General features: G+C 49.5%; 1 protein-coding gene across 1 annotated transcript in view; it reads right to left on the bottom strand.

The window, feature by feature from the left end:
• Window positions 1–2307: 2307 nt before the first annotated feature.
• The window catches only part of dyrk3 (dual specificity tyrosine phosphorylation regulated kinase 3), a 33232-nt gene continuing 19138 nt past the window's right edge, over window positions 2308–16401 (bottom strand). The window contains exons 3-6 of the mRNA XM_071337020.1: window positions 10199–10603; window positions 6571–6735; window positions 3663–4052; window positions 2308–3209 (exon numbers count right to left, since the gene is read on the bottom strand). Coding sequence (XP_071193121.1) covers window positions 2493–3209; window positions 3663–4052; window positions 6571–6735; window positions 10199–10603 — 1677 coding nt within the window. The 3' untranslated portion in view covers window positions 2308–2492. The remainder of the gene's footprint in view (window positions 3210–3662; window positions 4053–6570; window positions 6736–10198; window positions 10604–16401) is intronic.

The following is a 16401-nucleotide window of genomic DNA, read 5'->3' on the forward strand; positions in this document are numbered from 1 at the left end:
TCCCTCCCTCCTCAGGCTGCTTCCAACATGTAACATCCCTCCCTCCCTCCTCAGGCTGCTTCCAACATGTAACATCCCTCCCTCCCCAGGCTGCTTCCAACATGTAACATCCCTCCCTCCCCCCTCAGGCTGCTTCCAACATGTAACATCCCTCGCTCCTCAGGCTGCTTCCAACATGTAACATCCCTCCCTCCTCAGGCTGCTTCCAACATGTAACATCCCTCCCTCCCTCCTCAGGCTGCTTCCAACATGTAACATCCCTTCCTCCTCAGGCTGCTTCCAACATGTAACATCCCTCCCTCCCCCCTCAGGCTGCTTCCAACATGTAACATCCCTCCCTTCCTCCTCAGGCTGCTTCCAACATGTAACATCCCTCCCTCCCTCCTCAGGCTGCTTCCAACATGTAACATCCCTCCCTCCCTCCTCAGGCTGCTTCCAACATGTAACATCCCTTCCTCCTCAGGCTGCTTCCAACATGTAACATCCCTCCCTCCCTCCTCAGGCTGCTTCCAACATGTAACATCCCTCCCTCCCTCCTCAGGCTGCTTCCAACATGTAACATCCCTTCCTCCTCAGGCTGCTTCCAACATGTAACATCCCTCCCTCCCTCCTCAGGCTGCTTCCAACATGTAACATCCCTCCCTCCCTCCTCAGGCTGCTTCCAACATGTAACATCCCTCCCTCCCTCCTCAGGCTGCTTCCAACATGTAACATCCCTCCCTCCCCAGGCTGCTGTAAACGACAGAGATATACCCACATTAGTGTTAAAGAGCCCCCCCCCCCACACCCTCTCTTCTCCTCCCCCCACCACATACCAACAGGGAGAGATAAACAACTCTGTAAACATTGATTTAATAAACATTGTGATTTAGCAGAGAGATAGCCCAGTCTCTGGCTCAGCTCAATGATCCAACGAGGTGATCTGTGATGAAAGCTATGTTTCTGTGCAGGAGTGTAGATGCAGAGAGGTTCGCGTCTCTTCACAAGGACTTTTAACATCAACATGCTTCATTGATTTTATAAGCTGGTTGTTGCTACATGATCCAACAGATCTCCTTTAGCCCTTATATATATATAGACACTACAACGCTCAAACAAGGGCAGACGTGTGTGTGTGTGTGTGTGTACATGTTTTAGTTGTTGTCCTAGCACGACACAGCTGATTCAAATAACCAACTCATCGTCAAGCTTTGATTATTTGAGTCAGCTGTGTCGTGCGGGGACAACAACCGAAGCGTGTACCCAAGAGGGGCCCCGGGACCGAGTTTGAGAAACCGTCTGTACCGCAAAACACACTGGAGATGAAAACAGCTGATCCTGGCTGATTAAACCCATAGAATAACATGTAGAACAGCCATGACCTCTAGGACCCTGTAGATCCAAGCCAGCGCCACTGTTCCCCTCATCAGGGACTGATCTAGACCTGGGACAACCAGGTGGATGATTCACCTCATCAGGGACTGATCTAGACCTGGGACACCAGGTGGGTGATTCCCCTCATCAGGGACTGATCTAGACCTGGGACACCAGGTAGGTGATTCACCTCATCAGGGACTGATCTAGACCTGGGACACCAGGTAGGTGATTCCCCTCATCAGGGACTGATCTAGACCTGGGACACCAGGTGGGTGATTCACCTCATCAGGGACTGATCTAGACCTGGGACACCAGGTAGGTGATTCACCTCATCAGGGACTGATCTAGACCTGGGACACCAGGTGGGTGATTCACCTCATCAGGGACTGATCTAGACCTGGGACACCAGGTAGGTGATTCACCTCATCAGGGACTGATCTAGACCTGGGACACCAGGTAGGTGATTCCCCTCATCAGGGACTGATCTAGACCTGGGACACCAGGTAGGTGATTCACCTCATCAGGGACTGATCTAGACCTGGGACACCAGGTGGGTGATTCTTCTCATCAGGGGCTGATTTAGACCTGGGACACCAGGTGGGTGATTCCCCTCATCAGGGCCTGATCTAGACCTGGGACAACCAGGTGGCTGATTCTTCTCATCAGGGGCTGATCTAGACCTGGGACACCAGGTGGGTGATTCCCCTCATCAGGGCCTGATCTAGACCTGGGACAACCAGGTGGCTGATTCTTCTCATCAGGGGCTGATTTAGACCTGGGACACCAGGTGGGTGATTCCCCTCATCAGGGCCTGATTTAGACCTGGGACACCAGGTGGGTGATTCCCCTCATCAGGGCCTGATCTAGACCTGTAAAGACTGATCAGGTAGGTGAGCAGCTGGGTCAGAGCTGCTCTAAGGTGTCTATGTAGTAATCACAGAGTCAGTCAAACCTGCTGTAAAAACCTTTATAATCGTCTGTCCAACGGCCGGTTCATCAACGCACCTTCAGATACAATTCTAAATCAACACCTGGAGTGTCCACACGTTTCAAAATAATTAAAAACACAGAAAACCAAAAAGAAGAAGCCAACTAATTTAAACCCTCCTGGTTCTGTCCCTCTCTCTCCCATCTGTCTATGAGACCAGTTTGGGCAGCACGGTGCGGAGGGGTATGGACCCTGCCGAGTCTCCCATCACGTTGGCTCTCAGTTTGTTGGGATTTGCCGCCGTGCCGCTCACTCCTTTAGCCGGCAGGATGGACGGTAAGGAGGTAGAGTGGTGTTCCGTGGCTCCTTTCTTCTCCCCGACGGCGGAGGCCAGGGGCTTAGGCAGGCGTCGGTACAGCCAGGGGTGTCTGAGGGCCTGACTAGGGGTCAGTCTGCTGGAAGGGTCCCAGTCTAGACACCTCTTAATAAAGTCTGTGAAAGTGAGATCTTCACATCCCTTCAGGGCCGCGCTCCACTCTTTACTGGCCGGAGGACCCCGGAGCTTCCCCCTGCGCGAGCGGGAGCCTGTGAACACAGTGGCCCCACTGGGCAAGGTGTTCGCCCCGCAGTAGCGCGGGTGACCCTTGGAGGAGATGAAGTTCTTAGCTCTCTTGGCTTGCTCCAGCAGCTTGGTAGGGGGCATGCCCAGGAGCTCCATGACACAGGCCAGCTGATCCCCCTCGTCCTCCCCTGGGAACATGGGGTACCCTGTCAGCAACTCAGCCAGGATACAGCCAAATGACCACATGTCAATGGGGAGACCGTAGCGTGACCCCAGGATGACCTCAGGGGCACGGTAGAAGCGGGACTGGATGTACGTGTAGACACGCTGGTGATGGAAACATGACGAACCGAAGTCTATCACCTGGAAACACACAGACAGAGAGAGACAGAGACAGAGAGACAGAGAGACAGAGAGAGAGACAGAGACAGAGAGAGAGACAGAGACAGAGAGACAGAGAGAGAGACAGAGAGAGAGACAGACAGAGAGAGAGACAGAGACAGAGACAGAGACAGAGAGAGAGAGAGAGAGAGAGAGAGAGAGAGAGAGAGAGAGAGAGAGAGAGAGAGAGAGAGAGAGAGAGAGAGAGAGAGAGTGTGTTAGGGATCTGGTGGTGGAAACATGATGAACCAAAGTCTATCACCTGGACGGAGAGCGAGCCAGACACAGAAATAGCGAGGCAAGGAGCAAATCCTGCGTGTGTAGTGTTTTCCTGTGTGTGTGTTCCTGTGTGTGTGTTCCTGTGTGTGTGTGTGTGTTCCTGTGTGTGTGTGTGTGTGTGTTCCTGTGTGTGTGTGTGTGTTCGTCCCTCCTCACCTTGATTCCACTCCGTCCCTGCTGTTTCAGCAGTATATTCTCCGGCTTCAGGTCACAGTGGATGATCCTGTGTCGGTTCAACGCCTCAAGACACTGCAGGATGCTGTGGGCAAACTTCCTGACCAGCGGCAGGCTGAAGCCCTGGAACTTATTCCTCTTGATCAGCTCATACAGGTTCATGCTGAGCAGTTCAAAGGTCATGCAGATGTGGTTTCTGAAGGTGAAGTGTTCTAGCATGTGGACGGCGTTCATGGTACCGGAGCGGTCCTGCTTACGGAGGTGCTCCAGGATCCGGATTTCTTCCTGGGCCTGGCGGTGGAAACGCTTCTCGTTACGGACCATCTTCAGCGCCAGGTGCTGCTGCAGCTTGTGGTCGTACACCTTCGCCACCTGGTAATCAGATCAATATATATTTGTCAATACGTCAGTTATTCCCATCACTACATCAATCTGTTAATCAATCAAAAACCAACCAATAGGCTATTGTAGCACCTTGAGGGGACTAGGGTTAGGGTCAGGGTTAAGGTTCATGGGTTAGGGTCATGGGTTAAGGGTCATGGGTTAAGGGTCAGGTTGCATAAAACAAGTGTTTCACTTGTATCAAACTCATTCCAAGGAGATCACTGATTAGTAAGGAACTCCCCTCACCTGGTCGTCTAGGTCTCAGTAAGGAACTCCCCTCACCTGGTTGTCTAGGTCTCAGTAAGGAACTCTCCTCACCTGGTTGTCAAGGTCTCAGTAAGGAACTCTCCTCACCTGGTTGTCAAGGTCTCAGTAAGGAACTCCCCTCACCTGGTTGTCTAGGTCTCAGTAAGGAACTCCCCTCACCTGGTTGTCTATGTCTCAGTAAGGAACTCCCCTCACCTGGTTGTCTAGGTCTCAGTAAGGAACTCCCCTCACCTGGTTGTCTAGGTCTCAGTAAGGAACTCCCCTCACCTGGTTGTCTAGGTCTCAGTAAGGAACTCTCCTCACCTGGTTGTCAAGGTCTCAGTAGGGAACTCTCCTCACCTGGTTGTCTAGGTCTCAGTAAGGAACTCCCCTCACCTGGTTGTCTAGGTCTCAGTAAGGAACTCCCCTCACCTGGTTGTCTAGGTCTCAGTAAGGAACTCCCCTCACCTGGTTGTCTAGGTCTCAGTAAGGAACTCCCCTCACCTGGTTGTCTAGGTCTCAGTAAGGAACTCCCCTCACCTGGTTGTCTAGGTCTCAGTAAGGAACTCTCCTCACCTGGTTGTCAAGGTCTCAGTAGGGAACTCTCCTCACCTGGTTGTCTAGGTCTCAGTAAGGAACTCCCCTCACCTGGTTGTCTAGGTCTCAGTAAGGAACTCCCCTCACCTGGTTGTCTAGGTCTCAGTAAGGAACTCCCCTCACCTGGTTGTCTAGGTCTCAGTAAGGAACTCTCCTCACCTGGTTGTCAAGGTCTCAGTAAGGAACTCTCCTCACCTGGTCAGGAACTCCCCTCACCTGGTCGTCCAGGTCTCAGTAAGGAACTCTCCTCACCTGGTTGTCTAGGTCTCAGTAAGGAACTCTCCTCACCTGGTCGTCTAGGTCTCAGTAAGGAACTCCCCTCACCTGGTCGTCCAGGTCTCAGTAAGGAACTCTCCTCACCTGGTCGTCCAGGTCTCAGTAAGGAACTCTCCTCACCTGGTTGTCTAGGTCTCAGTAAGGAACTCTCCTCACCTGGTTGTCTAGGTCTCAGTAAGGAACTCTCCTCACCTGGTTGTCTAGGTCTCAGTAAGGAACTCTCCTCACCTGGTTGTCTAGGTCTTAATAAGGAACTCCCCTCACCTGGTCGTCTAGGTCTCAGTAAGGAACTCTCCTCACCTGGTTGTCTAGGTCTCAGTAAGGAACTCTCCTCACCTGGTTGTCTAGGTCTTAATAAGGAACTCCCCTCACCTGGTCATCTAGGTCTTAATGGAAAGGAAAAACAAAAGAAACAGCAGACACCAGGCCCTCCATGGAATGAGTTTGACACCTGTGCTTTAAGGAATCATTCCACCAATTGTTAAAGGGTGTTGCTAACATTTCCCTAGGTAAGGGCACAATTTAAGGGTTTTACGGTAGTTTGAAGGCAAGTACGGCAGAAAGAGTCTCTGGTTACCATGGTCGTCTCAAGTCTCCCCAAAGAGATTGCCTTTATTTTGGGAGATCGCAAAACATAACTGCTACATTCAAGACAGGAGAAACAAATCGATTCAGAAGATTAAAAAACACTTTTCTTGTAGATGCTTTTTCTCAACTTGTTTTTATTCCTTTCTAGTACATGAAGCTAGCTCGTAGAGTAGCTATAGCTAACTAGCCAGCAAGCTCACAGAGTAGCTATAGCTAACTAGCCAGCTAGCTCACAGAGTAGCTAACTAGCCAGCAAGCTCACAGAGTAGCTATAGCTAACTAGCCAGCTAGCTCACAGAGGAGCTATAGCTAACCAGCCAGCTAGCTCACAGAGTAGCTATAGCTAACTAGCCAGCTAGCTCACAGAGTAGCTATAGCTAACTAGCCAGCTAGCTCACAGAGTAGCTATCGCTAACTAGCCCGCATTGATTGTGCACCTTTCATTGTTTAGCTAAGTAGCTAGCTAGCTATTTTCCTTTTGTAACCAGAGCAGATGAAAGCAACATTCACCTCCACAATGTTCAGTTTACATTGATATCCATGCTTCATGAAGCCGTTAAGGGACCTCATGAGCCTTTTGCCTCTTGGTAGGCCGTCATTGTAAATAACAATTTGATCTTAACTGACTTGCCTAGTTAAATAAAGGTTAAATAATACAAAATTAAAAACGTTTCACTTAATTTAAAGGGGGAAATTTGCCTTCAAATGTTTTGTGCAACTAACTAAAGTTTAGGAAACTATAAGAGAAAAGATGAGGGAGAAATTAACCGGGTCCAGGGGTCAGAGGTTAAAGTGTTACCTGTCCGAAGCTACCCTTGCCGATGACTTTGAGGAACTCGTATCTGAAGGCCAGGTGATCGTGGGGTACATGGATGTACCCCCCCTGCTCGTCATCAAAACCCCCATTGTTGTTGCCCCCAGCAACTGCAGGACGCTTCTTAGCGTTGGGACCCAGGAAATACACCTGGTGGAACCATAATATTATTAACAAATGAATCACAGAATGTCATAATGTAACAAAACACATTTTTGTGTGTGTGTGTGTGTATGTGTCTGTGTCTCAGTGTGTGTGTGCTCATGCGTGAGTGTCTCAGGAGGCTGAAGAAATTTGGCTTGGCACCTAAAACTTTTACAAATGCACAATTGAGAGCATCCTGTCGGGCTGTATCACCGCCTGGTACGGCAACTGCTCCGCTCACAACCGTAAGGCTCTCCAGAGGGTAGTGAGGTCTGCACAACGCATCACCGGAGGCAAACTACCTGCCCTCCAGGACACCTACACCACCCGATGTCACAGGAAGGCTAAAAAGATCAAGGACAACAACCACCCGAGCCACTGCCTGTTCACCCCGCTATCATCCAGAAGGCGAGGTCAGTACAGGTGCATCAAAGCAGGGACCGAGAGACTGAAAAACAGCTTCTATCTCAAGGACATCAGACTGTTAAATAGCCATCACTAACACCTTAGAGGCTGCTGCCCTATATACATAGACTTGAAATCATTGGCTACTTTAACAATGTTACACTGGTCACTTTAATAATGTTTACATATTTTGCATTACTCATCTCATATGTATATACTGTATTCTATACTATTCTACTGTATCTTATTCTATGCCGCTCTGACATTGCTCGTCCAAATATTTATATTTTCTTAATTCCATTCCTTTACTTTAGATGTGTGTATTGTTGTGAAATTTTTCGATATTACTTGTTCAACATTACTGCACTGTTGGAGCTAGAAACAAGCATTTTGCTACACCCGTAATAAGATCTGCTAAACGTGTATGTGACCTCCATTTTTTTTTTGAACTGTAAAGTTTGGTGGAGGAGGTATAATGGTCTGGGGCTGTTTTTCATGGTTCGGGCCCCTTAGTTCCAGTGAAGGGAAATCTGAATGCTTCAGCATACAATGTCATTCTAGACGATTCTGTGCTTCCAACTTTGTGGCAACAGTTTAGGGAAGGCTCTTTCCTGTTTCAGCATGACAACGCCCCCGTGCACAAAGCGAGGTCCATACAGAAATGGTTTGTCGAGATTGATTTGGAAGAACTTGACTGACCTGCACAGACCCCTGACCTCAACCCCATCGAACACCTTTGGGATGAACTGGATCGCTGACTGCGAGCCAGGCCTAATCGCCCAACAGCAGTGCCCGACCTCACTAATGCTCTTGTGGCTGAATGGAGGCAAGTCCCTGCAGCAATGGTCCAACATCTAGTGGAAAGCCTTCCCAGAAGAGTGGAGGCTGTTATAGCAGCAATGTTCCAACATCTAGTGGAAAGCCTTCCCAGAAGAGTGGAGGCTGTTATAGCAGCAATGTTCCAACATCTAGTGGAAAGCCTTTCCCAGAAGAGTGGAGGCTGTTATAGCAGCAATGTTCCAACATCTAGTGGAAAGCCTTTCCCAGAAGAGTGGAGGCTGTTATAGCAGCAATGTTCCAACATCTAGTGGAAAGCCTTTCCCAGAAGAGTGGAGGCTGTTATATCAGCAAACTCCATATTAATGCAAATGGTTTTGGAATGAGTGGTTTCGACAAGCAGGGGTCCACATACTGTTGGCCATGTAGTGTATCTAAAATCAGGCAAAAACCTCCTGTCAAAAATTCTGACTGAAGCCTACAATGCATTTTCAGGGTCGGTTGCGGGCCTGCGATTTTCACTTTATCATAGTCGCCGGTTGCGGATGGTTTTTAATCAGGTGAACAAACAGCTGACGTGAACCACCAGTGCAGGTCTCTACGCTGACCCTTTTTTTACAGGTAGCATGCTGGCACCTAAGTTTAGAAACTTAGGACCACAATGTAACATATTTCAGGTAACAAGACATTTTCGTGGTAGTAATGATGCAAGGACATTCAAATAAAAAACTGAAATATAACATTTACATAAGTATTCAGACCTTTTACTCAGTGCTTTATTAATGCACCTTTGGCAGTGATTACAGCCTCGAATCTTCTTGGGTTTGACCCAACAAGCTTGGCATACCTGTATTTGTGGAGTTTCTCCCATTCTTCTCTGCAGATCCTCTCATGCTCTGTCAGGTTGGATGGGGAGTGTCAGCGCACAGCTATTGTCAGGTCTCTCCAGAGATGTTAGATAGGGTTCAAGTCCGGGCTCTGGCTGGGCCACTCAAGGACATTCAGAGACTTGTTCCGAAGCCTCTCCTGCATTGTCTTGGCTGTGTGCTTAGGGTCATTGTCCTGTTGGAAGGTGAACCTTCGCCCCAGTCTGAGGTCCTGAGTGCTCTGGAGCAGGTTTTCATCAAGGATCGCTCTGTACTTGCTCCGTTCATCTTTCCCTCGATCCTGACTATTCTCTCCCAGTCCCTGCCGCTGAAAAACATCCCCACAGCATGATGCTGCAATCACCATGCTTCATCGTAGGGATGGTGCCAGGTTTCCTCCAGATGTGACACTTGGCATTCAGGGCAAAGAGTTCAATCTTGGTTTCATCAGGCCAGAGAATCTTGTTTCTCATGGTCTGAGAGTCTTTAGGTGCCTTTTGACAAACTCAGTGGGCTGTCATGTGCCTTTTACTGAGGAGTGGCTTCCGTCTGGCACCTGTGGAGTGCTCCAGAGATGATTGTCCTTCTGGAAGGTTCTCCCATCTCTACAGAGGAACTCTAGAGTTCTGTCAGAATGACCATCGGGTTCTTGGTCACCTCCCTGATCAAGGCCCTTCGCCCCCGATTGCGCAGTTTGGCTGGGCGGCCAGCTCTAGGAAGAGTCTTGGTGGTTCCAAACTTATTCCATTAAAGAATGATGGAGGCCACTGTGTTCTTGGGGACCTTCAATGCTGCAGAAATGTTTTGGTACCCTTCCCCCAGATCTTTGCCTCGACACAATCCTGTCTCGGAGCTCTACGGGCAATTTCTTCGATCTCATGGCTTTGATTTTGCTCTGACATGCACTGTCAACTGTGGGACCTTATATAGACAGGTGTGTGCTTTTCCAAATCATGTCCAACCAATCAAGTTGAAGAAACATATCAAGTATAATCAATGGAAACAGGACACCTCTGAGCTCAACTTCGAGTCTCATAGCAAAGGATCTGAATAAATAAGTTTTACATTTTTTAATTTGATAAATTTGCAAACATTTTTAAAAACCTGTTTTCGCTTTTGTCATTAAGGGTTATTGTATATAGATTGATGAGGAAAATGTTTTATTTAATCCAGTTTAGAATAAGGCTGTAATGTAACAAAATGTGGGAAAAGGGAAGCGGTCTGAATACTTTCAGAGTACAATGGTCACTGTAGAGCCCTGGTGTGAATGTGTGCCTCAGCGTGTGGGAGTCCCACTGTGTGTGTGTGTGTGTGTGTGTGTGTGTGTGTGAGTCCCACTGTGTGTGTGTGTGTGTGTGTGTGTGTGTGTGTGTGTGTGTGTGTGTGTGTGTGTGTGTGTGTGTGTGTGTGTGTGCGTGTACCTCTGGGTAGGAGTGTATCTCAGTCTGTTCCAGGATAGTAAGTTGCGAGCGGTACTGTCTGAGGGCCTGTTCAGGAATCAGGGGGCCCACCAGTTTGCCCCCCCAGGGTCCGGTGCTCTCTGACGACCCTTTACTGGAGCCCGTACTGTCTGCGCTGCGTTCTTTAGACAGTCCAGGCACCGAGGCGGGTTTACCGGTGATCTGTCCGGCGGTGCGCTCTTTAGACAGCCCAGTCACCGGGGCGGGTTTACAGGTGGTCTGTCCGGCGGTGCTGTTGCCGTTGTGTGTTGTCGTGGTAACAGCATTGACCTTGCGGTTGTAGGTGGAGTCTTCGTACGGGTACTTGGCCTTCAGCTGACCCCCGCTAACACCGATCTGGTCCCGCATCACACCTGGCTTATTCACCTGGGGGAGGGATAAGAGAGACCGAGTTAGAGAGAAAGTGACAGAGAAAGAGAGAGGGGGAGAACCAGTGGAACAGGAACTAATTCCTGCCAGAAGATGTTGTCCGGTAATATAGTCAGGTGCAGCAAAGAAAGACTTAGCAGAGCTGTAGCTGGCTCAAAACAGAGCTGTAGCTGGCTCAAAACAGAGCTGTAGCTGGCTCAAAACAGAGCTGTAGCTGGCTCAAAACAGAGCTGTAGCTGGCTCAAAACAGAGCTGTAGCTGGCTCAAAACAGAGCTGTAGCTGGCTCAAAACAGAGCTGTAGCTGGCTCAAAACAGAGCTGTAGCTGGCTCAAAACAGGGCTGTAGCTGGCTCAAAACAGGGCTGTAGCTGGCTCAAAACAGGGCTGTAGCTGGCTCCAAACAGGGCTGTAGCTGGCTCCAAACAGGGCTGTAGCTGGCTCAAAACAGAGCTGTAGCTGGCTCAAAACAGAGCAGTAGCTGGCTCAAAACAGAGCTGTAGCTGGCTCTGTAGCTGGCTCAAAACAGAGCTGTAGCTGGCTCAAAACAGAGCTGTAGCTGGCTCAAAACAGGGCTGTAGCTGGCTCAAAACAAGGCTGTAGCTGGCTCCAAACAGGGCTGTAGCTGGCTCCAAACAGGGCTGTAGCTGGCTCAAAACAGAGCTGTAGCTGGCTCAAAACAAAGCAGCACACCTTGCCCTTTAACTGCACATACAAAGCAGGTGTTGAATTCATTAATTGAGGACTGCATTGTAGTGGTTTATTGGTTGTAACTGTGGTATTGAGGTTGTGCCTTGTGGTTATTTTTGTAATGTACATTTTTCTTCCTGTTTGTGAGAAAATGTTTTTATTCACGACACCCTGGTCTCAATTGAGCTACCCTGAATAAATAACAGTTCATAAATAACATTATGAACAGCAGCATGCACGCCAGTCTTCCTGGTTGAGGGTTGCAGAGAGACCGTCTTCTCTTCTGGTTTTTATTAGTAATATTACTGATGAAAATTCCAAATTGTCTGCATAATCAAATAACACACAGCTCAGACACCCATATATAACCCCACAAGACATGCCACCAGGGGTCTCTTCAGACACCCATATATATAACCACACAAGACATGCCACCAGGGGTCTCTTCAGACACCCATATATATAACCACACAAGACATGCCACCAGGGGTCTCTTCAGACACCCATATATAACCCCACAAGACATGCCACCAGGGGTCTCTTCAGACACCCATATATATAACCCCACAAGACATGCCACCAGCGGTCTCTTCAGACACCCATATATATAACCCCACAAGACATGCCACCAGCGGTCTCTTCAGACACCCATATATAACCCCACAAGACATGCCACCAGGGGTCTCTTCAGACACCCATATATAACCCCACAAGACATGCCACCAGGGGTCTCTTCAGACACCCATATATAACCCCACAAGACATGCCACCAGGGGTCTCTTCTCACAGTCCCCAAGTACATTAAGCCAATGCACAGTATTGCATGCAACTCCCATCTCCAATTACTCAAGCAAACAACAAAATGACCTTTAAAAACAGATTAAACAACATCTCATGGAACGGACCGTGAGGGGACACAAACACACACACATTCTTCTGTTGTATTGTTAATATGTTGTTGTATTTTAAAATTGGTCTGTTCTTGCCTATCGGTGTTTTGTTTACTTGTCATGTTTTGTGTTTGTTGTGGAGGCCAGGAAGAGTAGCTGCCACTTCTGCAGATCAAAGAGGACAAACACAAACTCTCTGTGTGTCAGCTGTTAACAGACTGGGAGGGTAGAGACAGTTAGACAAGACACATGCAGGGACTATAGAAACCTAGTTACATTTCAATCTGTGCCAGAAGACTACGAAGAGATGTAACTCCTGAGCCTGGTTCAATCTGTCCCAGAAGACTACCAAGAGATGTAACTCCTGAGCCTGGTTCAATCTGTCCCAGAAGACTACCAAGAGATGTAACTCCTGAGCCTGGTTCAATCTGTCCCAGAAGACTACCAAGAGATGTAACTCCTGAGCCTGGTTCAATCTGTCCCAGAAGACTACCAAGAGATGTAACTCCTGAGCCTGGTTCAATCTGTCCCAGAAGACTACCAAGAGATGTAACTCCTGAGCCTGGTTCAATCTGTCCCAGAAGACTACCAAGAGATGTAACTCCTGAGCCTGGTTCAATCTGTCCCAGAAGACTACCAAGAGATGTAACTCCTGAGCCTGGTTCAATCTGTCCCAGAAGACTACCAAGAGATGTAACTCCTGAGCCTGGTTCAATCTGTCCCAGAAGACCACCAAGAGATGTAACTCCTGAGCCTGGTTCAATCTGTCCCAGAAGACTACCAAGAGATGTAACTCCTGAGCCTGGTTCAATCTGTCCCAGAAGACTACCAAGAGATGTAACTCCTGAGCCTGGTTCAATCTGTCCCAGAAGACTACCAAGAGATGTAACTCCTGAGCCTGGTTCAATCTGTCCCAGAAGACTACCAAGAGATGTAACTCCTGAGCCTGGTTCAATCTGTCCCAGAAGACTACGAAGAGATGTAACTCCTGAGCCTGGTTCAATCTGTCCCAGAAGACTACCAAGAGATGTAACTCCTGAGCCTGGTTCAATCTGTCCCAGAAGACTACCAAGAGATGTAACTCCTGAGCCTGGTTCAATCTGTCCCAGAAGACTACCAACAGATGTAACTCCTGCGCCACATAAGACAGACCGTCAAATCCTCATTCTTCCACCTCCGCAACATTCAGATCGACCTTATTATCCCACCAGAGGGACATTCATTCACGTGCTTAAAAAAGACAGTACATAAAACATGAAAACACACAAAACAAATTGCCTCAAAGCGCTATAGCTACACATTGAAAGTGAATGTTCAGTATGTTGTATACTGTGTATACTGGAGGGACCAACAGACTATCTATTAAACAGCCGAATGGAATAAAACAGTCCCCATATCTATCTGTTTTCATTGTCTTTTGAAGTCTCTTTCCCCTTGTCTGGCTGCTGCTGTGACTGAATGTTGAGTGAAGGGGATGAGTACTGTACTGGTAAAATGCTTTCAAGTTTTAGGAGGATGAGTTTTGAGTGAAGGGGATGAGTACTGTCCTGTAAAATGCTTTCAAGTTTTAGGAGGACTAGTTCTGTGTTCAGGTTGGTGGCTGATTCTTGTTCTATACCAATTTTCTTTCCCGCCGTCTTAAATCAAGCCCTGAAGCTCGACTTGGTCCTCTGCTCGCATGTTTCCAAACACGCATGTCAGACCAAAGGTCAGCACACTCTGCAGGACAGAGTTACAGAACATTTGTAAGATATGGCGGTCGACATTAAAATGGTTCAGTATCTTTGCAAAGGCACAGTCATTGAATTTCAGTTGATTGTCTATTTGGATTCCCAGGTGCTTCTATGTGGTCCCTCTATGGACTGATTCCCATTGATCTTCATAGGGGGTAGTGGAGTTGTGATCTCAAATCAATTTCCATCTCTTTTGTATTCTTAACCTCTCTTGGGTAGGGGGCAGTATTTTGATGTCCGGATGAAAAGCGTGCCCAAAGTAAACTGCCTATTTCTAATGGCTGTCACTTTTATTATAAGGCGAAGTCCTCCCAGATTGCAGTTCCTAGGGCTTCCACTAGATGTCAACAGTCTTTAGAAAGAGTTTCAGGATGGTTTTTGGAAAAATGTGCCAGAAATTGTAGTTTTTCTAGGTGGCTCCCATTTTGCCTGTAGTGTTTTTCCAAGTGCGTGAATGAGAGCGCGTTCTTTGGTATTTTTCTCCGGTAAAGACAATAACGATATATCGAACAAAAGGACCATTTGTGATGTAACTGGGACCTTTTGGAGTGCCAACAGAAGAAGATCATCAAAGGTAATGCATTTATTATATCTATTTCTATTTCCGCTATTTCTGACTTTAGTGTCGCACCTGGTTGAAATATGTTTTTCATGGTTTTGTATGCGGGGCGCTGTCCTCAGATAATCGCATGGTGTGCTTTCGCCGTAAAGACTTTTTTAAATCTGACACAGCAGCTGGATTAACAAGAAGTTAAGCTTTATTTTGATGTATTACACTTGTGATTTTATGAAAGTTAAATATTTATAATTCTGTAGTTTGAATTTCGCGCTCTGTAATTTCACCGGATGTTGGCCAGGTGGGACGCTACCGAAAAAGTTCATGTTTAAAGTTATCTGCACACCACTGGACGAACATTGTCAAAGCCAGGTTCTCCGCCTCCCTCTCCCTGCTGCTGAAACCCTCATACACCCATTCATCTTCCGTCCTGCCGCTTGAGGTAGTCAGGAGGGAACAGGGGGAGGGGCGCAGCTTAGAGGGAACAGGGGGAGGGGCGCAGCTTAGAGGGAACAGGGGGAGGGGCGCAGCTTAGAGGGAACAGGGGGAGGGGCGCAGCTTAGAGGGAACAGGGGGAGGGGCGCAGCTTAGAGGGAACAGGGGGAGGGGCGCGGCTTAGAGGGAACAGGGGGAGGGGCGCGGCTTAGAGGGAACAGGGGGAGGGGCGCGGCTTAGAGGGAACAGGGGGAGGGGCGCGGCTTAGAGGGAACAGGGGGAGGGGCGCGGCTTAGAGGGAACAGGGGGAGGGGCGCAGCTTAGAGGGAACAGGGGGAGGGGCGCGGCTTAGAGGGAACAGGGGGAGGGGCGCGGCTTAGAGGGAACAGGGGGAGGGGCGCGGCTTAGAGGGAACAGGGGGAGGGGCGCAGCTTAGAGGGAACAGGGGGGGGGGGCACGGCTTAGAGGGAACAGGGGGAGGGGCGCAGCTTAGAGGGAACAGGGGGAGGGGCGCAGCTTAGAGGGAACAGGGGGAGGGGCGCGGCTTAGAGGGAACAGGGGGAGGGGCGCGGCTTAGAGGGAACAGGGGGAGGGGCGCGGCTTAGAGGGAACAGGGGGAGGGGCACGGCTTAGAGGGAACAGGGGGAGGGGCACGGCTTAGAGGGAACAGGGGGAGGGGCGCGGCTTAGAGGGAACAGGGGGAGGGGCGCAGCTTAGAGGGAACAGGGGGAGGGGCGCGGCTTAGAAGGAACAGGGGGAGGGGCGCAGCTTAGAGGAAACAGGGGGAGGGGCACGGCTTAGAGGGAACAGGGGGAGGGGCGCAGCTTAGAGACAACAAGGGGAGGGGCGCGGCTTAGAGGGAACAGGGGGAGGGGGCGCGGCTTAGAGGGAACAGGGGGAGGGGCACGGCTTAGAGGGAACAGGGGGAGGGGCGCGGCTTAGAGGGAACAGGGGGAGGGGCGCGGCTTAGAGGGAACAGGGGGAGGGGCACGGCTTAGAGGGAACAGGGGGAGGGGCACGGCTTAGAGGGAACAGGGGGAGGGGGCGCGGCTTAGAGGGAACAGGGGGAGGGGCACGGCTTAGAGGGAACGTTTGTTATGAGATGGAAACACACTCCTGAGGTACGCAATCCTTCCCCCCAGCTGAGAAGTGAGTGTGTGTGGCAGGCATGTGTGCGTGGGGCAGGCGTGTGTGTGTGTGTGTGTGGCAGGCATGTGCGTGTGTGTGTGTGTGTGTGTGTGTGTGTGTGTGTGTGTGTGTGTGTGTGTGTGTGTGTGTGTGTGTGTGTGTGTGTGTGTGTGTGTGTGTGTGTGTGTGTGTGGCAGGCGTGTGTGTTTGTCAGGCGTGAGCCCTGAATAGCTGTGGGTTTGCAGCAGCAGGCATTCCAGTGGGAGCAGACCTTCCTCCTACATCAGCTGTTTGAACACAGAGACAGACAGACAGACACAGTGACAGAGACACAGACAGAGAGAGACAGAGAGACACAGAGAGAGA

Source organism: Salvelinus alpinus, chromosome 12 (genome assembly GCF_045679555.1).
Source record: "Salvelinus alpinus chromosome 12, SLU_Salpinus.1, whole genome shotgun sequence".
Classification (NCBI taxonomy): Eukaryota; Metazoa; Chordata; class Actinopteri; order Salmoniformes; family Salmonidae; genus Salvelinus; species Salvelinus alpinus.